The 24,984-nt window shown below is 47.0% G+C and overlaps 1 protein-coding gene across 1 annotated transcript; it reads left to right on the top strand.

The window, feature by feature from the left end:
• Positions 1 to 7,267: 7,267 nt before the first annotated feature.
• On the top strand, positions 7,268 to 24,760 carry LOC311515128 (C->U-editing enzyme APOBEC-1-like). The gene is made up of 5 exons (XM_084618015.1): positions 7,268 to 7,312; positions 8,627 to 8,654; positions 11,761 to 12,161; positions 15,540 to 15,661; positions 23,992 to 24,760. Exons 1-5 carry the CDS (start codon positions 7,291 to 7,293, stop codon positions 24,028 to 24,030), a joined length of 612 nt encoding a protein of 203 aa, XP_084474141.1. The 5' UTR covers positions 7,268 to 7,290; the 3' UTR covers positions 24,031 to 24,760.
• The last annotated feature ends 224 nt before the right edge of the window (positions 24,761 to 24,984 follow it).

Here is a 24,984-nt window from a genome sequence, read left to right as displayed (position 1 = left end):
TTATATATAAGCACTTTAAAAAATTGTCACTTTTTAGCTGTCTGCATGATGTCATTTGACTGTTTCTCATCAGATCCTACCTGTATTTTATCATCTTCCATCCTCTCCTTCTTACTAGGACATAGATAATCTCCATTAATAGATCCTCCCCTAAGGGATATCTCTGTCAAACCATGTGCTCCTCCGCACCTGTCAGCTTTCCCCCCAGCCCTTAGTTTTAAAACTGCTCTACGACCTTTTTAATTTTAAGTGCCAGCAATCTGGTTCCATTTTGGTTTAAGTGGAGCCCATCCTACCTGTATAGGTTCCCGCTTTCCCAAAAGTTTCCCCAGTTCCTAATCAATCTAAACCTCTTCTCCCTACACCATTGTCTCATCCACGCATTGAGACCCTGCAGTTCTGTTTGTCTAACTGGCCCTGCACATGGAACTGGAAGCATTTCAGACAATGCTACTGTGGATGTCCTGGACTTCAATCTCCTACCTAGCAGCCTAAATTTGGCCTTCAGGACCTCTCTCTTATCCTTCCCTATGCCATGGGTACCTACATGTACCATGACCACTGGCTCTTCCCCAGCACTACACATAAGTCTATCTAGGTGTCTCAAGAGATCCGTAACCTTCGCATCAGGCAGGCAAGTCACCATGAGGTTCTCCCAGTCATCACAAACCCAGCTGTCTATGTTTCTAATGATCAAATCATCCATTACTAATACCTGTCTCTTCCTAAAAACTGGAGTTCCCTTACCTGAAGAGGTATCCTCAGTGCGAGAGGATACCACAACATCATCTGGAAGTAGGATCCCAACTATGGGATCATTCCCCTCTGCTCCAGTTAGATGCTCTCCTTCCCTGAGACTTTCATCCTCCTCAACAGCACAGAGGCTGTCAGACTGCAGGTGGAACCATTCTACTGTGTCCCAGAAAGTCTCATCTATGTACCTCTCTGTCTCCCTCAGCTCCTCCAGTTTAGCCACTCTGGTCTCCAAAGCCCGTACATGGTGACTGAGGGCCAGGAGCTACTTGCACTGAATGCACACATAGGTCATCCACCAATAGGGCAGGTAATCATACATGGTGCATTGAGTGCAATAAACTGGATAACCCCCACTCTGTTGCTGGACTTCTGCCTGTATTCTCTTTTTACTCCTGCAGCTCATTCCTTTGTTGATGTTTTGTTTTTATTGGAGGGTGGTTTTGGCCTGAAGTTTAAAGAATGTTAAGTGTATCTAGTCCCCCTTGCACTCCCCCTCCAAACTCCCTCACAAAACTCCCCTGTTAGCTGCTCCTGTTCGCTAGCTCCAGTTACCCCAGTTAAGTTACCCCGGTTACATTAATGAGCTGTGATGTACTGACTCTTTAACAGAGCCGTGAACTTATTATTTTTTGTGAATGTACAGGAGTAGAGGCTGTGCATTGCAGAGAAACATCTCCAAGTAGCTCGGGGCTGGAGCTCACAGATTGTTACTTCGTGGCAAGGTTTGGGCCGGGAGAGCCTTGAGGAGTTTGCTGTTGAGGCAGACAGACTGGTGTGGCAGGGAGCTGTCGCTTGCTGAGACAAAGGGGTAACACAGTGGTTCAGAGCTCTGGGTATCCCCAGCAGTGTGTTACAGTGGTGTAATCTCATGGTATTTACACACAGATTGTTTTTTTGACTGAGGTTCACACTATAAGCCTGGGTAAAATAGATTTAAATGATTCTCAAGTGATAAGGCTGGGAACAATCAAAGAAAGGTTACCGTTTTATTATTTTGTTTGTTTATTTTGGGCAAGGGAAATAGAACAAAAGACATTTAAAATGAATGGCAATCACTAAATTAGAACTGGCTAAATTGGATAAGGAGTAAAAAGCCCTAAAAAGAGTCCGAGAAAGCAGCACAAATGGGAAGCAGAACCTAATGAGAGAGAGATCGTGAATACCAAAAATAGGGAATGGAGAGACAACCCAAAGAGCAAGAAGAAGCACACAAGTGGACCCTAGAAGTAAAAGCAACTGCCCACCAATGCGCCATGGAGCTGAAAGACAAAGAAGCTCTTGAAAAAGAGAAGGAGAGGCTATGTGATGGGATGTTAGATGGGGTGGGATATGAGTTACTACAGACAATTCTTTCCTGGGTATCTGGCTGGTGAATCTTGCCCATATGCTCAGGGTTCAGCTGATCGCCATATTTGGGGTCAGGAAGGAATTTTCCTTCAGGGCAGATTGGAAGAGGCCCTGGAGGTTTTTCACCTTCCTCTGTAGCATGGGGCACGGGTCACTTGCTGGAGGATTCTCTGCTCCTTGAAATCTTTAAACCATGATTTGAGGACTTCAATAGCTTAGACATAGGTGAGAGGTTTATCGCAGGAGTGGGTGGGTGAGATTCTGTGGCCTGCATTGTGCAGGAGGTCAGACTAGATGATCCTAATGGTCCCTTCTGACCTTAATATCTATGAATCTATGAATCTATATAACCTGGACATGATGCAAAGCTGTGGATAGACCCCACTGGTGCTCTATTTCCCCAAGGGACTCCCAGCTGGATTCACAAGCTGGGCCCTGCATAAAAAGAAGCAGACTGTACTGAAGAATACACACCCCTTTTGAAAGGTTATGTGAGGTGCAGAAAGATCCAGAGGATAAGAAATTCTCAACTTTGGTGACTAAGCTCTCAGGAAAAACTTTACATTTATTTAATGAAATGGAAATTGAACAAGCGTTGACATATGGTGAACTTACAAAGGCTATATTGCCAAGGTTCCAGATTGCCCTGGAGGTCCATAGAACAAAATTTAGAACCTTCAAACTGAATGACAAAATGAGTCATGGAGAAAATGTGTATACATTGTGTGATGAAAAAATGGGTCAAGGGGAAGGGGACAGAGAGTTATGAACAGTTGTTTTATCTTTTTGCACTGGAGTGGTTCCTGAGCATATCTTCTGAAGAAGTCAAACACGCTATTTGGGATGCATCCCTAGGCTCTCTCCAAAAAGCAGCAGATGTGACTGATTCCAGTGCATACCGTGGGCACAAGCCATGGAGGGGAGGGAAGAAGCCCAGCATAAGAAGGCGGGAGAGTTCTGGTTTGTCCCTGGGAAGAGAAAGGGTAGTTGAGAGCCCAGGCACCTACTTCTCCAGAATGGAATCCCATCCTAGAAATCATGCTCACAGACCCCCCCTGTACAGGAGAATGGTCCAAGAAGGTGTTTCATGTGTGATTCCACTGAACACCTGAGGAATAATTGCCCTACAATAAGGGAAGTTAAGCCCACCCCCCACAATACAATGGACCTGTCATTAGCACAAAGTACCTCTGGGACCCTGATTAATTCTGTGAGGTCTGACCCATTGGAGAAAGACACCGAATTTATTAAAGTTGCCAATGTGGATGGCAAAGAATGTCTAAGATGCAGAGATACTGGTCCCCAGATCTCTCTGGTCAGGGAAAGCATGGTCAAAGATGTTACCTGGCTAGGAGGTAAAACTCCTGACATTGGAAAGATCATAAAATTCCTCTACCTTTGGTTAAGGTACAGTTGGAATGGGAAGGTTTTAGTGGGTACCTTAAAAGTTGGGGTGCTGCATTATATTCCAGCAATTCTTGTGGGAAATGATATTTTGTCTTTGTTTAAAGCGGTGAGTGGAGTAACTCACACCAAAACAGAATACTGTGCTGTGATCTCAGGAGAGAACGGTGCAGACAAAAAGGGAGTTGTGGGGGGAGAGGACAGCCCCAGCTCAGGAGGAAAAAGCAAAGTGCTTACAGGTGTGGGAGGGGCCTGTAGTCTATAGGTATAGGTATTTGCTAGGTGTGGCATAGGTATAAGACAAGTTAAGGCAGTAATGTAATGAGCCAACATGGCTACACGGTCTGTAAGACAATAGCTTAGCTAAACAAGGCATAAGACCTCAAAAGCCTTGGCATAATCAACTAACCAGGATTCAGAGTAGCAGCCGTGTTAGTCTGTATCCGCAAAAAGAAAAGGAGGACTTGTGACACCTTAGAGACTAACCAATTTATTTGAGCATAAGCTTTCGTGAGCTACAGCTCACTTCATTGGCTAACCAGGAGTAACCCTAGATCATAACATATGACAAGATAGAATGCTGTAATGACTAAACTGCTGGCAGTGAATCACAAGATGCTAGTTTATACCAGCCTGGGGTATTTTAAGTTAGGAATGTCAGCTGATGTCTGACCACAAGAGTGCATAGTAACTAACTGGCATATATACTAATAAGCTTGAGGTAAACAGACTAGTAACCTATAGAAGGGCACCCCAACACTAGTAGCGTATGGAAATACAGATAAGGAAACCTCTCTGAAGCGCTTGGGGGCTGCAGTTCACTGATTGTTACAGCAAGGCAAGGTTTGGGCTGGGAGAGAGTGAAGGAGGTGGACAGAGTGGTGTGACAGGGATCTTACACAGCCTAATTGCCAGCAATACTCCCTGTTGCTGAGGCAGAGAACCCCAGCCGCGTGTTACAGGGGTATACAAATCTGTCTTGTCACTGGAGGGACTGGAGATCAGGGACTTGTGAACAGGGACAGGGTGCTTGTGCCACCTAGAACAAGGAACTGGGTGCTGTCCTCCAAGCACTCCCTTTTCAATATGACTTGATCTGGAAATGACAACACCCGTCATCACTCTCTGAGATCCACAGAGAAAAAGGTATTTTCCAGATGACAAATTTGTGGCTGAGAAATAAAACGCAAGTTTCAATTCTCTGTCTCTCCTCCCCAGTCTGCCCCACAAGACGAATCCTCTTTGGAAGCCACTGGAGGATTAACTTCCCGGTTATAATTGCTTAATCTCTGCTCATTTGCCAAGACTGTGAGTGCAGGGCCCTGTGCATGGCGCTGTCTGAATGAGCGCTCTGTATGGTTCCCCTGGAGAGGTTCCTCTCTGTGGCTGGGTGCATGTCCCTACCTGGGTTAGCTAACGTAGGTTAAAATAGCAGTGAAGACACAGCATCCTGGGTTTTAGCTCACTTTAGCAGCTCACGTTAAAACCTACAGGGCAGCTTGGGGTTGAACTGGAGCTGCGAACGCGAGTTAAAACCAGAGTTGCCGGGTCTTGAACGCTATTTTGAGCCAAGTTAGCTAACCTGAGTTAGCACCAGTTTCTGGGGTTGTGTCTTCTTTTACTGGGATGCTTTTCCTCCTCTTTGCTTAAGGGCTTGTCTACACATAAACCACGACACTAGCACTGCTGGAGCTATGCGCTTCAGTGAAGATGTTACCTGCACCGGCAGGAGAAGTTTTCCTGTCGGCGTAAATAATCTGCCTCCCAGAGAGATGGTAGTTAGGTCGACAGGAGAATTCTCCTGTCAGTGTAGTGGTGTCTTCTTCAGGGGTTAGGTCAGTTTACCTGCGTCACTCGGGGGTGGTGGTGGATTTTTCACACCCCTCAGTGACATAGTTATACCAACCTAATTTCATAGTGTGGGCCAGGCGTGAGTTAAGAACGTGCTCTTTTTTTTTTTCCCCTGTGAAGACATATGCTGCTTGTTCTGATGGGTGGAGAAGGATTGCATGAGCATTTCTGGTGCTGGGCGGTTCTCTGCAAGCAGGGAAGAATGTTAACAAGGTAGCAAGAGCTGTATTTCTAACCCTGCCAGAGCCTAGACTCAAGGGTTTAGTCACTCACTGCAGAGTAGCGACTGTAATCTCTGAGGGCCAGAACCACGTTACTCTGCTCTGAGAGCGTAATTCTGCCACCTTGTTTACAATGAGTAGTACTGTACCCTGTGAGTAGTCCCACCTAAGGGTATGTCTACACTTAAACCGCTATAGCAGCACAACTGCACCGCTGTAACACGTCAGTGTAGGCACTCCCTACACTGACAGGATGGGTTCTCCCATCAGCGTAGTTAATCCACCTCCCCGAGAGGCAGTAGCTAGGTCGATGGAAGAATTCAGGGGCTGTGGATTTTTCACCCCCTGAGAGACATAGCTATGCTGAGGTAAGTTCCCAGTGTAGATGAGCCCTTGGACAATTGGACTAATTGCTCAGAGTAAGGTCTGGTGTACACTACAGACCTATATGGGTATAACCACCTCGCACAGAGGTGTGAAAAATCCATACCCCTGAGTAACGTAGTTATACTGACCTAACCCCCCCCCCCCGGTATAGACAAAACTATGTCAGCGGGAGAGTTTCTCCCATCGTCATAGCTACCGCCTCTTGGGGAGGTGGATTAACTACACTGACGGGAGAGCTCTCTCTTGTTTGCTTAGGTCATGTCTACACTACCACTTATGTCGACAAAACCTATGTCGCTCAGCGGAGTGACCCTCCACCCCCAGTGACATAAGTTTCACCGACAGAAGCTCTGGTGTGGGTGGAAGAGCTTCTCCCGCCGACGAGGCTACTGCCGCTCCTGGATCTGGTTTTATGATGTTGACAGGAAAGCTCTCTCCTGCCGCATAGAGCGGCTACACGACAGACCTTACAGCGGCACACTTGCATCAGTACACCCGTGCTGCGGTAGGCTCCCCAGTGTAGCCCTCACCTTGGAGCATCTTCATTAAAGCACTCTAGCGGCGCTTTAAGTGTAGACTTGCCCCGAGACACCGTAGCCCCACCTAAATCAATGGGACTAATTCAGTGGTGCGCAAACCTTTCAAGTCACGCCCCCCCCTTTACCGGTCATGGAATTTGTCCCACTCACCCGCCCCCACAGCGCTGTCCACACCAGTGTCGGTGTCACTTGTGTCTGTCAGGGGGGGTGGTTATTTTACTTGTAATCCAGAGGTTCACAAACATTTTTTGCTGAGCCCCACTTCAGAGCTTCATGTCCCAATCACACCCCTCTTTTTGACAGGGTTATGTACTCACAGGGAACAGGGGTGGGGTGCCCAGTACCCCAGGGGGTGGAAGGTACTAATCATGGGGCAGTTGAGGAAATCTTCCACTCCCTGCAGCAGTCAGGCAGTCTTGGGTGCTTGGACCTAGCTCCCTACCCATCTCGCTCCCTATCTGAACAGGGCATCACTGAAGGGCCAGGATGTGCAGGGAAGTGAAAAGGTGCACTGGCCTCCTGCTGAACAGGGCCCCCTGCTGATTCCAGCCTTTCAGCATGGTCCCATCAGGGCTATGTGCCCCCCATAACCTTATCACACCCTCCCAGGGGGCTATGCCCCAGAGTTTGGGAATTTCTGGACTAATTGCTCAGAGTAAGGTGCTACTCAGCATGAGTAAGCATGGTCTAAAAGTTTCAATGCTCAGGAATAGAAACTGAAAGAGGGAAAGCATCTTAATAAAAGAAGACAGCCCCAGATGCTGGAAGTGTAAGAAGAAGAAGCCATGGCTGCTGGCACAGAGAAAGGTAAACAGACAAGATTAGTTTGTGTATATTTCTATGCACATATTATTATATGTGTGTGTAGCTGTGTATATATGCATGTATCTTTGTGTGGGTATAGCTGTGTGTATTTCTGTGGGGTTTTTCGTTATCTATCAGTTAATATATTTTGAGATTTCCCATACGGTTTTTAACTTACGATATTAAATTAAAAAATGGTAGGTAATGGCTTTCGGAAAGGTGAGGGAGGTGTTAAACATTATTTAGAAATATTCAGGACACATTCAGCTTCCCAAGATCTTCTCAGAGATTTCTATAAAAACAGAACAAGGATTTGATTTATCTTTGATCCATCAAGAAATCTAAATGTGTTTTATTTAATTTGTTAATTTGAGAGGATGAGGGGGTAGGTGGCTGTCTGGCTGACTTCTGGTGGAACAGATGATTTCGCAGCTGCGGAAATGTATTTTAATTATATGTTTGGTATATAATTCATTATGTTAGGATGCCTAGGACCTTGGACAGCCAGTTTTCTAATTTTAATTCTAAATAAATAAATAGAATTTTTCTCTGTGAAGTGAATTGGGGAATGTGAGACAACTCCTGTCTCAACCATAGAGGTTGGCCCTCCAAGTCAGGGTTAAGGCCTATTGGTGGAGTAATTTGGGGGGGGTCTGCCCAACGTGAACATGTCAGTCATTAAAGGGCCATGAGTCCGGAGCTTTTTGTCAGCACTAAATTGATACCAACAATTTTTAAAAAGTTGTGAATGGTCAAACTCGGTTGAAAAAAAAACAAACAAAAAATCAATGGAGAAAACAAAAGGCTTGATTCTCAATTCTACTTCTGTCTGTCTCCTTATTACTGCGACCAAGGAAAAGACAGACCAATCCCTGGCTACCATTTGTCTCTTCGACTATAAACAGGGGTTGAAGACCAGATTCTGCTTTCCAATATGCTAGTGTAAATCAGAAATAATGCCACTGAAGTCAATGAAGGTCCATAGATACAAAACTGGTCTTAGATCAAAACCATGTCAATGCGTATAAGTAGCTGAGATTAAACTCACACATAGTTAAACTGATAATCAATTTTAAGCTCAGCAAGGTATTTCTCCCCCAAGGGATTCTGGGTATTAACAGGGACCTGGAAGCTCCATTCTTTCCAGGCCTGAACAAGGATCATCTGTTAGGACCATGTGGATGATTAATAAATAGATTTGGTGTGATGCGCTCCTGAGATCAAAAGGGTTAAAAATGAGAAGTAGGTGGGTTCCTGTCTTGTTCTGAGTTTCTGGCTCTACCCGATGAGAGGTGACTATCTCATTTTTCCCAACAGGTGACTCAGCCAGAGGCACCAACCCAGGGTGAGAATGACAGTTCCATAACCCCGCACTGGCTGACCTCCCAATGATTTCCAGAGACAGTCGGAGCTGGGAAGTTTTGAAGCTCCTTTCCCTTTCAGCATTTCTACCCTAGATCTGTCTCTCTCTCTTTCTCTGTTGCCCAGTTTCATTGCTTTAATCAGTACGGACCTCAGTGCCACAGCGTGGTGCCGGGGACACTGTGCTACAGAGAGTGGGGTGGGTGACTCAGTGGGAGGGACTCTCCCCTCTGAGTCAGTGCTGACCCCTAATGCCGTAGTGTGGTGCTAGGACAGGAGCGGGAAAACTTTTTGGCCTAAGGGCCACACTGGGTTTCCGAAATTGTATGGAGGGCAGGTTAGGGGAGGCTGTGCCTCCCCAAACAGCCAGGCGTGGCCCGGCCCCCACTCCCATCTGACCCCCTCCGCTTCTTGCCCCCTGACTGCCCCCCCCCAGGACCCCTGCCCCATCCAACCACCCCTTCTCCCTGTCCCCTGACCCCCCCAGACCTCCCACCCCTGACTGCCCCCCGCCACGCCATCCAACCCCTCCTCTCATTCCTGACTGCCCCCCCCCAGGACTCCTGCCCCATCCAACCACCCCTTCTCCCTGTCCCCTGACCGCCCCCGGAACCCCTGCCCCTCACTGCCCCCCACTGCCCCATCCAACCCCCCTCTCCTTCCTGACTGCCTCCCCCAGGACCCCTGCCCCCATTCAACCCCCCTGTTCCCTGCCCTCTGACTTCCCTGACCCCTAACCACACCCCCGCCCCCTGACCACCACCCTGAACTCCCCTGCCCTCTATCCAACCCCCCCGCTCCCTGCCCCCTTTCCGCGCTGCCTGGAGCACCGGTGGCTGGCAGCACTACAGTTGCACCACCCAGAGCATTGAGCTGGCGGTGCAGTGAGCTGAGGCTGCGGGGAGGAGGAATAGCGGGGAGACGGTGGAACCTAGCCTCCCGGGCCAGGAGCTCAGGGGCTGGGCAGGAGGGTCCCGTGGGCCGGATGTGGCCCGCAGGCCATAGTTTACCCACCTCTGTGCTAGGGAATGCTGTGCTGGAGGGATGGGTGACTCATTAAGGAGTGTGGCGTTCAGCAATCACTCGGAGCCCAACATGCTTGAGGGAAATCCACTGAATTCAGGCTCCTCTGCATGACAGGTCATGGACTTCTGCAGCATCCCTCTTCCAGACTGCCTGTCCGGGAAGCTAAAACTCTTCTAGGTACAATTCCCAATAGCATGGCTTCTTTTCCCAAACTAATTTAATAATAATAATAACAACAACAACACTTAACAAACCACATTGCAATAACACCCAACTCCAAAAACTTATAATCAACCTACTAACTGAACTTAAAAAGTGCTCAATTAACCTCTGATGTTCCCTGCACCATTGCTGTGAAATACCAGTGCTGCTGCTGTCAGGAGGCAATGAGTCCATCTGTTCTGGCGGTGTTATGTCTGGGGTTCAGTTGTCTTAACCTCTTCTGGTTGTTGCCTAACTGAGGCCTTCATCATAGCAAACTCAGGGCCCCGTATCTCCCTTCCTTCTGCAAGTTGGAGAAAGTGTCACCTATTCCTTCTCCGTATGTGTCTGTCTCCTCATACGACTGCAGGGCAACCTCTTGTGACATCGTTGCTGTTTGTGACCACTGATTCCCATCAGAGATGCATCGTGTTCCTGAAGTGGTGGCAGCTCCTGGGACCCCAAATCATATTGATTTTTGTTTAGCGTTACCTGTCTCTTTATATGTTTTTTGCAAATCCCCAGTTCTTCTGACATCAGCTTCTCTCATTCCAGGCATTTTAGTTCTCACCTTTCTGTTAAACAAAGTGTCTGCAGGTGGCCACGCGTGAGTCACTGGTGGAGTTCTGTAGTTTAACAGTGCTAAGTACGGATCAGAGTCTGACTCTGCAGCCTCTTCCAATAACCACTCCATTATTTCAATGCCGTTTTCCACCAACCCATTGGATAAGGCCCAGCTTGACAAAGCGCTGGCTGGGATGATTTAGTTGGGGTTGCTCCTGCTTTGAGCAGGGGGTTGGACTAGATGACCTCCAGATTCTATGATTTGGGATAATAGGAGCTGACGGTTACATGTCTCAACCCAAATCCCACTGCAACCTGCTTAAACTCATGCTTAATAAACTGTGGCCCATTGTCAGACATTACTATGGCAGGTACACCGTGCCTAGCAAAAATAGATTTGAAATTCACAATCAGCTGTTTAGCAGTAGTATCTTCTAGAAAGGCTATCTCAGGGAAGTTAGAGTACACAAGTTTTTCCAGACAATGTAAATATTGCTCCCCGGGGCAGAGGGGATGGGAAGGGGCAATTTTTCCTGTGCCACCAACATGGGCTCTTTTGCTTGACTTGGTCTGTATTCTTAAATATGTGTCAAGACTTGACAGCTTCATTTACTGTAAAGGCATATGTGAACTAGATGTACAGGTAAATAATACACGGGGAAAGGTACATTTTGTAATAAAGAGCCCCTGATCTTGGGTCAAAAACATGTCTAGTTCTGGGTTTCATCAAGCGGTGCACTCATTGGAGGGCAGGGGACCAAAATAATTGAGAAAGAGTTTGAGGATGTCTTCCAGGGGACAGGGAAATTCTCAACAGAATACAGAATAGACTTACAGTGTCAAGACTTGACAGCTTCCTCAATATTGTTGTTCATTTACTATTCATCCACCAGGTGACACTGTGTGTGAAAATGCCTTATTTAAATGAACCTCAGCCATCCCTGGCAGAGCATTAAAGGATCCTATGATGATCACACCTGGTGTGTATAAGCGAGCTCTGCAGCCAGTCCATAGTTGGTATAGAAGTACATGACAAGGATCGCTCAGGTGTCTTTGTCTAATTCCAGACTGAGCTCATTAGATTCCAACTCTGCTAAAATTCCTTCCAGAGTTTCAACTGGATTTTGTACCTATTATTTCTTTCCAGAGAGTGATACCTGTATATGCAGCCTGGAGAGCATTTTGGGTTCCTCTGGGATGAGGAGCACTTGTGAATTGTGAGGACTTTGCATATGATACACAGGATGAAAAGGGGGCAGTAAAAGGCGTCTGTGCCCATCATGACATTTGTGTTTCAGGTGGAAGATACAACCAAACGATTTTAAAGTGAATTACATCCCAGGTACATGTCCAAGAGTGACGTACCTGCTCTACGAAATCAGGTGGGGCAGAAGTACCAAGTTCTGGAGGCACTGGTGTCGAAACACCCCAACCCAGCACACCGAAATCGCCTGCCTGGAACATGACTTCAAGAAGTTAAACTTCAGGCCATCAGTGCGCTGCTCCATCACCTGGTTCCTGTCCTGGAGCCCCTGTGGGAAATGTTGCCGGCGTATAGTGGAATTCCTGAGGGCACACCCCAGTGTGACTCTGAAAATAAAAGCAGCGTGGCTCTTCAGGCATATGGATGAACGCAACCGACAAGGCCTCAGGGACCTGATGGAGAATGGAGTAGCCCTATACATCATGAACCTGCCAGGTATCCTAACCACTTTTTGGCCCTGCCTAGGCTAGAATCAAAGGTGTGATGCTAGAATAGGTTAGCAGATGGATGCTAACACATTTGAAAAGCCTAGTGCAGAAAAGACAAGCCTTTAACATGTGCTAATCTGGTCCAGATGAGGTCTCGGAGGGAGCCAAGGCATTAACTTGACCAGTTTTCCACGTGTTAAAGTGTACATTGCTGTGGCTACACTAGACTTCTAGAACATGTTACTGAGCACATATTAGCAGAGACATTACATCATCACAACTTTTATCCCAGTCTAGACAAGTAGGGTTGCCAGGTGTCCAGTGTTTAACCAGAACACCCGGTCAAAAAGGGACCTGGCGGCAGTGCCAATTGGGCCATTAAAAGTCCATTTGGCGGCACAGCAGGGGTCTGGGGCTAAGGCAGGCTCCATACCTGCCCTGGTTCCGCATAGTTCCCAGAAACGGACTCCAGGTCCCTGTGGCTCCTAGGCGCATGGGCGGCCAGGGAGGCTCCTTGTGCTGCCCCCGCCCGAGTACCGGCTCCACAGCTTCTATTGGCTGGGAACCATGACCAATGGGAGCTGTGCGGACAGTGCCTGCAGGCACAAGGGCAGCATGCCCCACATCCTGAACCCCCTCTTGTACCACAACCTCCTGCCCCAGCCCAGTGAAAGTGAGTGAGGGTGGGGGAGAGCAAGTGACAGAGGGAGTGGGGATGGAGCGAGTGGGGTTGGGGCCTCAGAGAAGGGGTGGGGCAGGGGTGTTCGGTTTTGTGTGATTAGAAAGTTGGCAACCCTATAGACAAGGCCTTTGCTATAGCTGGGGACTGCATGGCTCACGGGTGTCAGAGAATGGCATATGCAGCCTGTAACTTACAGGGCACGATTTCCAAACTAATTCCAGGCCAGGGAGGCTGGCTGAGTGGAGGGAATCAGGGAATGGAACATGGAGCCTTTAATCTATAGGGCAGCAATTCCAGTTCAATTCCTGGGCTGTAGTGACCAAAAGTTTACGTCAGCAAGGAGCCAATCAGAACAGTTCTATGAACTGGGTTGAAAAACCAGCAAGTCAGCAGCAGCCACTTGTTAACAGAACTGAAAACTAACCAATCACAGACACTGCTGAGTTCCTAGTGTTACCAGCAATAGCCACTCTCTGTGGGTGGGTTGTGTGACATGAGCTGGTGGTTGGGTGTGGACAGGACAAGTATCCAGTGTCACGCCCTTATTGGCAATCTGACTGAAGAGGCCTAAGCTTGGCAGGAGCACAGAGAATCTCTCCCCCCTTGCCCAAGATGCCAGCTGTAGTGGCATGGCACGGTGCCAGGCCCACAGCCTCTGCACCTCTCTACTGTATCCCCTGCTGCGTCAAGCTGCATCGCTGCAGGGGGCAAGCAAGTAAACTGGCCAACACCAGTGTGGTGGATACCTGGCCTACCACATTCCTGTGGGAGGGTGAGGTGTGCAGTGAAGGCCTGGGGAGTGACAACGTTAGCCCCCAAGCAACCCCCTCCCTGCAGCAGAAGGGCTCATTGGCAAGCTGATAGCAGGGAGTGGGGAGGCGTTGGGAGCTGCACCAGCAAAGCTCCCCTCTGTCTGCTTTCCTTTCCTCCCCCTAACCGAGCCACAAGAGCAGCGCAGCTGCCTATCATCCCAGCTCCTTCTGTCCGCTCCGCAGGGCAGTGGGGCAGCATGTGCTCAGAGGAGCAACCTCTCTCTAAAGCCGGGCCCCTCCCATCTACATGTAAGTGGGGGAATGGTCCCGCTTATACACTACCCTGGTGAAAGGGGCTAGTGAAAGGATCTGAGTCCTCGCTCCCACTTCCTTTACCCAGAGGCCTGCCTGACCTCAAGGGCTCCCCTTCCACGCTCCTGTCTGGCAGAGTCCTCGTAACCCCAACAAGGCTGGGCCCAGGATTCCTGGGGGGCTCGACCCCCAACCTTGCCGTGGTCACTTAGGGCAGGGGCTAGGGTGCCCCCACTGGACGCTTCCCTGACCCACTGATCATTACATACAGTTCCAAGCAAATACAATTTATTAAACAGCAATCAATTTAAAAAAATAAGGGAAAAATGGGAAAGGTTAAAGGAAAACACGACACCCCACTCTGTGGCACGGGGACATCACAGCCAACGTCTCTGCACTGTAAGGGAAGTTCAGTCTGTTCCTCACAAGTCCCAGGCCCCTTCTCAGGCCCTGGCTGTGCTGCAAGGATGCCGACGGTCAGACACTTGCTCTGGCGGTGGCCACACGCTCTCAGGCTTTAGGTGGCAGGACCCTTCTTCCCAGCGTCGCCCCCGCCCCGTCGAGGTTACAATCCCCCTCCAAGTCTGGCCTGCAACGTGTCTTGGCTGGGGGTGTTTCCCTGCATTGGGCCTGCTGCCCAGGGTCCCCCTCGCTCTCTGGATTGGTCCAGCCCCAGCTCCACCACTCTGCCTCAGCTCCTGCTCCTCTCTGCCTCAGCGCTGCTGCTGCTGCTCTGCCTCCAGCTCCCTGGGCTGCTTCTCTGGCGCTGGTTGCTGCAGCTCTGCTCCCAGGACAGGTCTGCTCTGCCGGCTGCTTCTGTGACTCTGCTCCCAGCACTGACTTACTTCTTGGGATGCTTTTCTGGCCCCTGTGGCTGGCACAGCTCTGCTCCCCAACTCAGCTTGGGCCCCTGCTTTCTCCTTAGCTCACATGGAGGACGGGACCCCGCTGGCCTCCTGACTCCCTGATTACCCTGCCCACCCTGTCAGTTAGGCTGACCTGGAGCATTGGCCTCTCTCCCCATTGTTCCTGGGGTCTGTCAGTCTCAGGGTCCTGATTTCCCATGAACCCTTCCCCTTTTAGTATTGCGAGCTAGCCAACCAAAACACCCCCACTGAGTGTTAATAATAGGACAACAGTCCCCTTACATACAGCCTCTTTGGCTCCAGCAAAAAACCCCAAGCATATCCGTCCTCTCCCCATTCCCTCCCCATCTTGTAAGCGGCAGAATGACGGAGGAGTAAGTGGAACAACCCAAACTGGGCCTTTCCCAGGATGTAACTGCTATTCTCTCAGGCTGATAATGAATGAGGGGCTTGCACAGTTCTTTGCTGAAACTAGCCTTTCCTTCAGACAGAGTGCAGAACCCTGATGCATCAATTCCACTCTTGCTGTATGGTGATTACGCCTTCCAGACATGTGAGCTTAGACATGTGAGCTTAGACGAGATCACAGCTTACATGAACAATGTGACTAACTGATTACTGATTGACAGCTTGGACCCTTTGGCCAACACTGAGTTCAGTGTAAAACTCAGACTCTGCCACGATCTTTACTGACCTCTGACTGAGCAAGGAGGGGCTCACTGATCCCTTGGACGCGTCCCTCAACAGGCGTGACGGGCTATTTATTTCATCAGATTACAGATACTGCTGGAGAACATTTGTTGCCCATCAAGATGAAGAAGAAGATGACTATTGCCCCTTGTTGCGCTCTCTGTGGATCATTTTCTATTGTCAAGAACTCCAGCGTGTCCTTTGGGTGAGTAGACATTTTGGAGAAAATGTTGGATCCAAGAACAAACCTAAATCATATGAGAGTTAGGTTTCGAGTGACCCAGCTGTGTCATCTCCACTTAGCCTATGGCTACACTACAGAGCTTACAGCAATGCAGCTGCGCCTCTGTGGCCCTGCTAATGCAGACACTTTAAGCTGATGGGAGAGAGCTCTCCTGTCAATTTAATTACTCCAGTCCCCGCGAGCGGCAGTACTATGTTAGCAGGAGAAGCTGTCCCGCAGACTTAACGCTGTCCACAGCGGCGCTTAGGTCAGTGTAATGTCGTGGGGGGTGGGCTATTCATACTCCTGGGCGACATAACTTATACTGACGTAAGCTGTAGTGTGCACATAGCCTGATATTAGCAGCAGTACCAGGCAGGGCTCCAGTCAGGATTGGGGCCTCCATTGTACAAGGTCAATTTCAAAACACGAGAGGCAGGGCAGTCCAGTAGAACTGGAATGTCCCACTCTGCTCTGAGCAGTGCAGGGGCAGCCCAGAGAATTAATTGCGGTCCCACCTCACTCTAGGGAGGGAGTAAGTTATCTCACCCATTCTCATGGAAGAGCTTACTGGCCCATGTGCCCAGCCTGCCACTCTATCCAATCACCCTGCCTCTCACTCCTTGCCCCCTGGTCTGTCTCCACCCACTTGCTGGCAGGAGGGAGTATCAGGAGCGAGCTCTCCCCCTATGCCATATAGCTGGAGACACAATCTGAGCAGGGGAGTACAGACTGTGATAATCTACATCCGCCGTGGATGTGGCACATGGTCTGTACACAACCAAAGAACCGAGAAAGTGCAGAGTTAAAGGAGATACTGTCACTTAGCATCCCCTGATCATGCCATAGTCACAGCAAACTTCACCCCATCCCGTAGGTTAAAGTCTCCCTCTAGACCATTTGTTCTATTATTATTCTGTTCACTTATTTGCTCCCAGTCGCACCCGCAGCGTGCTAGGCACTGCACAAAATGTAAGAAGACAGGGTTCTTGTCCGACAGGCAAGCAAAAGAGACTAGACATGCAAACCAATGAAAGGTAAGAGAAAGAAGTACAGCATAAAAGAGGTCAGGGTGGTGACTGACCATGTCTAGGTAAAACAATAGTTGAGAATTCAACTGGGGATAATGTTTTAGGGTTTCTGTTAAGTAATATAAGTAATATAATTCTGATTTACACCCGAATAACTCTACTGGCTTCAGTGGAACTAAACCAATTTACAGCAACGTATGTGCGTGTGTGTGTGAGAGAGATGCTTTTGGTTCCTGCTCCCTGAACTCAGGGTTCCAGTTCCTCTGTGTTTTTGTGTATGTGTGCACAGGATTGGGTGTGCGTAGTTATTCAGGGCCTGCTGCTACATACCTGCCATTTGGACTGTTGTTATGTTTTGTTCAGACTGTTACTGACTTAGTCGGTCCATGGTTATTACATGCTTTGATTGACCACCTACCTGCATGGCCTGCTTCGGTTTCCTTGTGTTTTGGGAGTGCTGTTCCGGGGCGCAACAAAGGATAGCATCATTGTTGTGGCATGTTCGTATAATTCAAGCTGAACATATTTATGGGCAGTCTCAAATGGGTCAAAGGATAAGCCCCCCCAGCCTTATCTTCCAATGGTTTATTACAGTCTGTGTGGCCACTTATGAATGTGGCACTAAGAAATGGCTGTCCTCTGCACGCATTTGAAATCAATACCTGACAAGCCTTTGCTGTAGAATGGTGAAACCCAATAGCTGACTTGTTACCTATTCATTTTTTCCTACTTATTATATCTTTGTCAAGAATATTTGTAACAGTCACTGCTTAACCCCCCAAAACTCAGGGGGCCACTGTGGATAACTTAATAAATACTGGATGAAATCCTGGCCCGATGGAAGTCAATGGCCAAGTTTTCCCATTGGCTTTGATGCGGGCTAGGATTTCATACATTGTAAACCTATTGCTTCTGTTGGTAACATAAATATTTGTTAGGTAGAAACACTGGGCAAAATCCTAAGGTATTTATCAAGTCAATGGTAATTTTGCCTGACTAAGGACTGAGTGAAAGCCTCAAGATCTGGCTCAGTTTTGTTATGAATGATCAAGGACAAACTCCAGTCGGGCTATTCACATGAACAAAGGTCACAGGATTCAGCTGCATATGTTTTACAGAGTGATGATGACAACCAAAACTTTTGATTTGTGTTTCTGAAATGTTCACAACAATACCGAAAATGTAGGGTCTATAGAAAGTTCATGGATTTTCCCACTTTATTGACTACATTTCATAAAACGCACAAGACCTGGTAAGATCAGGCAATTTAAATGTACATTTCAATGGATTCATTACGTATGTCATGTATATCTATATATTGGACTGCTCTGCTATCCCACTAATACGTTGTAGAGGGTGATACCCACAGAGAATATTTATTTAGTCTAGATTTTGTCTAGATGCCTTTCTAATCACTGAATTGTGCATTTTTTGTCAATCAGACGCTCCTCCATAAGATTTTCTAATGGAGTTTCAAAAGAACACTATGGGTAAAATGTAACCAGAGTAGATTTTTAATTTCCTTTTAGACAAGAAGCGCTATAAATGGCAATTTACTCCCATCAGGAATCTGTTCAGATTTTTCCTTTTCTTTCTATGATTTTGTGTTCAGTATACTTTTGGCTGGCTGAATTCTGCTCTATTCCATATCGGTACTTATGCTGTGCTCATCACTATAACATCTGGCATGCATATAACTCTTCAGAATTAACTGTGGGTGATATAAACATCAAGTATTATATGAGAGCCTTTTTCTAGCCCTTATCAGAATAACGTAACTGTGTCCCCCTCCCCAAGATTGTTCACAGGAAGTGCTCAGAGAGTGGCCTATTCAGGATGAGGGTGGGGATATGTGCACTATGGAGGGTGGGAGGAAGTGGAGTTTGATACAGGTAACTGATGAGTGGAGTTGTGACTTTCCCCTCTGGTGTTATTTGGACTGGTGATCTGCTAGGTCACTCCGATCCTTGACTCTGGGAGCCAGCCTTACCCTGCTCTGCTGTGAGAACCCCCACTCCTGGGCTGTTCACGCACAGCCTCTGGCATGTAAGCTGCTCCCAGCTACTTGCAACCGAATGACACTAGCCAATATCTCCGGTCCCAGACGCAACCCTGGGAACCTCCGTCTTGCAGTGTCCAGCTATGCCTGCTGGATGCTGCAAACTTATATAAGTTCGTCAATTTAACAAAGAAATTGATATGTACCAGGCTTGTTCTCCAAAGGGGAGTCTCTGACACGCTTCAAACGAAACACACTGCTTCAGGTAGAATAAACAGACAGATTTAATAACTATAAAGATAGATTTTAAGTGATTATAAGTCAAAACATCACAAGTCAGATTTGGTCAAATGAAATAAAAGCAAAACGCATTGTAAGCTGATCTTAACACTTTCACTGCCCTTACAAACTTAGATGCTTCTCACCACAGGCTGGCTGGTTGCTCTTCAGTCAGGCTCTCCCCTTTGATCAGCGCTTCAGTTGCTTGGTGTGTGGTGTCTGGAGATGTAGGTGGAAGAGAGACAAAGAGCATGGCAAACGTCTCTCCCTTTTATCGTGCCCTTTCCTCCCTCTTGGCTCCCCCCCCACGCCCTTCAGAGTCAGGTGAGCATTACTGAATCTCTCCAAGCAAGGTTGAGCAATTCCCCTGGTGTGGCCTCATGCAGGTGAGTCATTGCATTGTAGCTCCCTTGCTGGACAATGGCTGTTGATGGGTTGTTTGACACCCCGCCCGGTCGCTGGTTACTTTCCTTGCAGTTGCCTCTGGGGAGCTAATATCTGGCTGATGCCCGCAACTTACATCATGTTTTAGTGACAACCATACTACACAATTGTCATAACTTCACATGCATTAATGATACACATATATGAATAGAGAAATGACTTTCAGCCGATCATAACCTTTCCCCTGTTACTTTACAAGGCATGCTTTATACATAAGATCACAATTATATGAAAATGAGGAATATGGGGATTACAGCGCACTCCCACAAGGTATAGAATGTCATGGGAGTGGAGATGGGATATTAAATGACTTAACTGCTTATTCCTTTGCTCTTTGGGGTCTGCGCTGGTGGGATGTGCAGACTAGGAACATTAACTGAGTTAACCAAACTTTGTGTGTGGAGACAAACGGCACCTACTGCATTAATCTGTCTGCTGTGAAAACGTGCTCTTAGTCCCTTTTCCTTTAAGGGCCAGACCCTACAACTCAATCAGCATGGGCAGACCCCTATGCCTGCAGGTAGCCCCTTGTCCCCTCTCTTGAAAGGCTGAAAGGGGTGTTTTGCAATTGTGTTAGCTCATTCATGGTAGCTTAGCATGATTGACAAGCCCTGTTCAACTGCAGGCTAACACATATGAAGCTGTATTAATTGGCTCTGGTGTAGCCTGAGGAATACAGCTTCAAGTGTGTTAGTCTACAGCTTACTGGGGCTTTCCAGTCATATTAAGGTAACTCCACCAAGCTAGCACAATGGAGAAAAGCACCCTTATTGCCCCTCACAACAGGGCCATTGACTTCAGTGGGGCTCTGAGCATTTGGCTAAGTTCAGCTGGGCACATCCAGTTGCACAATCATGCCCTAAGGATACAAGACTTAAAACTTACCTGCCCTAATAATTGATTGTTTCACACGTTCTGGGCAAATCACAGTGAGTCTCTTGATGCTCTGTTCTTATTCTGTTTGCCCTCGGTAAGTGTAAGGGAGGGTGTAAAGTGAATAGGAGAGCAGAGTGCAGCTCAGGAGACCAGGGTTTGGTTCCTGACACAGCCAGACTGCATGGGTCACCTTGGACAAGTTTCCTAATCCTTAGTGTGATGCAGCTCCCCATCTGTAAGATGGGGGTAGTGCTTCCCTAACTGACAAGGGTGTTCCAAGGATAAAATCCCATTAATGATTATGAAGCTCTTGTGGTTAGATGTTGATAGATGTTTGTCTAAGTGTGTGTGCCCTCTGTGTGCTGCCCCAGCCCTGTACAGAGAGCTGGCACGGCAGGCCTCAAGCAAAGCGCCCAATGACCACAAGATCCGTTAAGGGATGAAGGCACCCAGCCAGGTTTATTGTCGACACAGTAAGGTACTAGTATCCCACAGACTCTACCAGACCATTAATACATGTATGCCCATAACAATGGACCAGCTCAGTGAACGGCGGGACTTTCCGATCCTCCCTAGGCCAGACAAAGATACTCCCTCTGAGATACATCTTTATACCCTGATACAAACATGTTACGTACTGCCTCTGGCATGGTTAGTTACTGCCCCCTGGCGTGGCTAGTTATCACCTATCACCTTTGTGGCAAAATACCTTGTTCGCCTCAGCAGGCTCTGTCCTTTTTAGCCTTGGAGACTCAGGTTTGGGGCAAGATGAATCCTTATAGGTGGCACAGGTTCCTGCTACTCCTCTCCTCAGTCAGTTCCTTGTGTTTGTTTTCCTTCCCTTCTGAGGAGCGAGGGCAGCCACCCTACTGGGAAGGTTTGGTGTCTTGCTGCAAACAGCATACTGGCAGCTTCCCTACTCCCTCACTCTTCTCCTTCTTCTACCCAGGGGAGGGTTTAAAAAGGTCCCAAGTAGTTGGAGTCAGCTGAACCTAACTGATTCCCAAGCAACCCCTTTTCCAGCTGAACCTTATTGCCCCGTGGTTATCTGTCCTCAGTGGATAGGGAGGGGCCTTTTAATCCCCTGGGACTAATTATTACCCCCCCTTTTGTAACTGTTTGTCCTGGGTTTACCACACCTTGTACATGTTGGTTTGATAGGTATAAATATAATTCTTGCGCCATTTGTTTTTAACTGTAAATTTGTCCTGTACATCATGTATTTTTTTTAACAAAGGTATAAAACTGACTTTTGATGCTAAAAAATAAAAATAATTTAAAAATAATCATGTGACACACACAACATACAACACAGGACAACATACATGACATACAGGACAAACTTACAATTAAAAACAAATGGCGCAAGAATTATATTTATGACTGTACAAAATAAGGTAAACAAAAATAAATAATGAAAAAGGGTTAAACATTTAAATAAACAAGTTATTACCTTTTTATTTAAAACTTTTATTAAAAATTGATAAAAATTATATTATTATTATTTTGCTAGCAACCCAGCATGTTCATACCTTATTATACTCTGTGTGGATTTGCAGGGAAGGGCTAAGGTGGTTCCCTAGCTTACGGTTTTCTGTCATATTAGATCGCTATTTCTACAGAGGACAGCTCACTTACTTACCAGATTAGGAGTTGGAGGTCACCGGTGTGGTTAGATGTTGATGGATGTTTGGCTGTTTGTGCATGTTCCCTTTGTGTGCCACCCCAGCCCTGCACAGACGGCTGGCACAGCAGACCTTGAGCAAACCACCCAATGACCACAAGGGACAAAGGCACCCAGCCAGGTTTATTGTCAACAAAGCACGGTACTAGTATCCCACAGACTCTACCGGACCACTAATACATGTATGCCTGTAACAATGGACCAGCTCAGTGAATGGCGGGACTTTCCGTTCCTCCCTAAGCCAGACAAAAATACTCCCTCTAAGATACATCTTTATATCCTGATAGAAACCAGTTAGTACTGCCTCTGATATAATTAGTTACTGCCCCCTGATGTGGCTAGTTATTACCCATCACCTTGTACATGTTGATTTGATCAAAAAATCTCTATTACGTACTGTCATCCTGACCTTATCTTTTAGGAGGGGTCAATGTGTTCCTGTTATCCTTGGGGAATGTTTTTGTACCATCCTTGATATTGGGATGTTTTGGTACCACTTAATATCAGGATGTGTTTGCATGCGCACTCTGTGCCTAGCACTTCTTAGGAATGTGTATTTCTGCAATACCCGCCTTGTTCTTGCCAGATTCTGTGAGCAGGGTCCTGCCTCATACCAGGCCTCTGATACAAGGGCTTATGTCTCAGGCTTGCTTCCTACTACAGCTGTCAGATGCAGTCAGGATGGGGGAGGGCATATATGCACCTAGACAGATAGAAACCACATATAAACAAGGAGAATAAGAGTACATTTGAGGGGACTTTGTAATTGATTTGTTTAATTTCTGATCAACGAACAGGTAAATGCAGGACCTTCCATTTCAGTCCCAGTTACCTCCATGTTTATCTAGCCTGTATGATAGACTCAGAATGGATCTTGAATATAGGATGTCAGGTCTCAAAATCCCAGCTTGCTAATTCTATGTGAATGTGAATTCCATGAAGAGAATTGCAGTATCAGTTGTCCAAACCGACCAGTTAATCTAACATACCATTTTGGTTCAACAGTCTCACCTTGCTTTTCGACTAGCTGAGACTTGCTAATGCCTGGTATTAAATAATGTATTAGATCAATCGCTGCAAAATATATCGTATGAAAGTCATTGGACAGCATTAAAAAAGAGTTATTATACACACACACACACATATACGTTATGTGTGTATGTATATACAGAGAAAGAGTTGTCTGGGGAAAAGATTTTGGGGACACACACACACACACACATTCACATTTATGCCTTCCCTAGACAACTCTAAAGACTAAGTAAGAATTTCAGGCCTTGGCCCCAAGTGTCTGGCTAACAAGCAAGTGTGAATAATAAATCACCATATCTCAATTCCCCTCCTCCCCATACAAACCTATTCTCCTCCATGGAGTGTAAATTGGGACCATGAGGTTTTGCCTACAGTGGGACTACTCATGTGCTTAATGTTAAGCATGTGCTTAAGTGTTTTGCAGAGTCAGGGGCCTAAGAAAATGGAAAATTAACACAGGAGCCAAGATTTCCAAAAACGGGGCCCTAAAGTGAGGCTCCGAGATCCTGTTTAGGACTTGAAAGCGTCTTAGTTTGAAAATCTTAGTCACCTCACGTCATTCTCAGTGCAGTATGTGTCCACCTGGGTGCATATAAGTTATTAAGGAAGTAAGAAATTCTGAACACATCTGTTGAAAATATGTCCCAGATAGAAGTGCAAAATATGAGGTCGTATCCTGCTTTCCTTGGAGACAACTGGGAGTTTTCCTGCCTTGAAATCATCCCTGCTTCTGAGAGGCCTGTCTGTTTCCACAGCTGAGTTATAATGCACAGTAAGCCCAATGATTGCAGGTGACCACTGATCTCCCTTACAATCTCACAGGGCTGCTCACACTTCCTGCGGGAAGGAGTTAAGAATGATTTCCTGTGAAAGACACTTCATTTTAAACCTCTGATTGATGCTAAAGATAAAACAATTGGCTTTTGGCCTTTCATTTTTAACACCCAGCTTTCTCTTTTCCCACCAGGGTCTCCCTTCATTGTTAGCAAGACATGCACACCCATGAGTATCAGCAGCACACCTTCAATCTCGTCCTGCAAGACAGCTAGTGCCAAATGCTTTTACAAGAGTACTGTGCAGCAGCCAAAGACTGGCAGCCTTTACATTAGAATCCCGACTCGCCAGTCCCACACCCACATCTATTGACCTACTAACCTGAAGCACCAGCCAACCATCGCCAGGCAACAGGGCTGCAAAGGAGCCACTCAGAAACAGCCAGCAAGAAGTTCTGAAAAAGCAGCCAATCAATATTTAACCGGACCTTGGGTCTCCATATGCAACACACCCTGGAGGATCGAGTCTCCTCATCAGCTCTGCATGCCCTAGGGAAGCAGGAACTGGAGCAGATCCCTTTGTACCTGCAGTTGGACATGTCTCTGTGCCTTCCACCTTGGTGAGCAGGACAATCGAACAGTACTTATGTTTGCAGTGTTGTTGCAGCCATGTTGGTCACAGGATATGATTGAGACGAGGTGGGTGAGTTAATATCTTTTATTGGACCAATTTATGTTGGTAGAAGGGACAAGCTTTCAGGCTACACAGAGCTCTGTGACCTGAAGAAGAGCTCTGTGTAGCTCAAAAGCTGGTCTCTCTAACCAACAGAAGTTGGGTTCAATAAAAGAGATTACCTCACCCACCTTGTCGCAATCATATTTATTGCACCTTGAGAAACTACCATTATCAAGTCAAAGCAATGAACTGTTTGCATCAGGAATTCACAAGCAGATCATTTTTATATGGAGTTGTATGTTGGAGAGAATTTTTCCTGCTATTTTATTACTTGAGTTTATTTGTCTATCATTGAATTTCTTGGTTTTATTTTCTGTATTATTTCTGACCATTAAAAAAAGAACAGAATGAAACAGAAAATGTTCCTTCAAAGGAAGCGCTGCTTTTCGTGCTTAGATTTTACCGACGTGTTAATGTGTCGTTTGCCTTCATCCCAATGTAATCCTGTCCT

Source organism: Lepidochelys olivacea, assembly GCF_965140295.1.
Source record: "Lepidochelys olivacea isolate rLepOli2 genome assembly, chromosome: 1".
In the NCBI taxonomy this organism is placed as follows: domain Eukaryota; kingdom Metazoa; phylum Chordata; order Testudines; family Cheloniidae; genus Lepidochelys; species Lepidochelys olivacea.
The sequence above is the reverse complement of the archived record's forward strand: the minus strand, read 5'-3'. Positions and strand labels throughout refer to the sequence as shown.

What these genes read in the sequence shown, in the direction of transcription:
- LOC311515128 (XM_084618015.1), top strand. Translation starts at nt 7,291, where the DNA reads ATGGCTGCTGGCACAGAGAAAG. An exon ending in GCCAGAGGCACCAACCCAGG is followed by an intron (nt 8,655 to 11,760) that starts GTGAGAATGACA and finishes TTTGTGTTTCAG; the next exon opens with GTGGAAGATACAACCAAACG. An exon ending in ATACATCATGAACCTGCCAG is followed by an intron (nt 12,162 to 15,539) that starts GTATCCTAACCA and finishes TTATTTCATCAG; the next exon opens with ATTACAGATACTGCTGGAGA.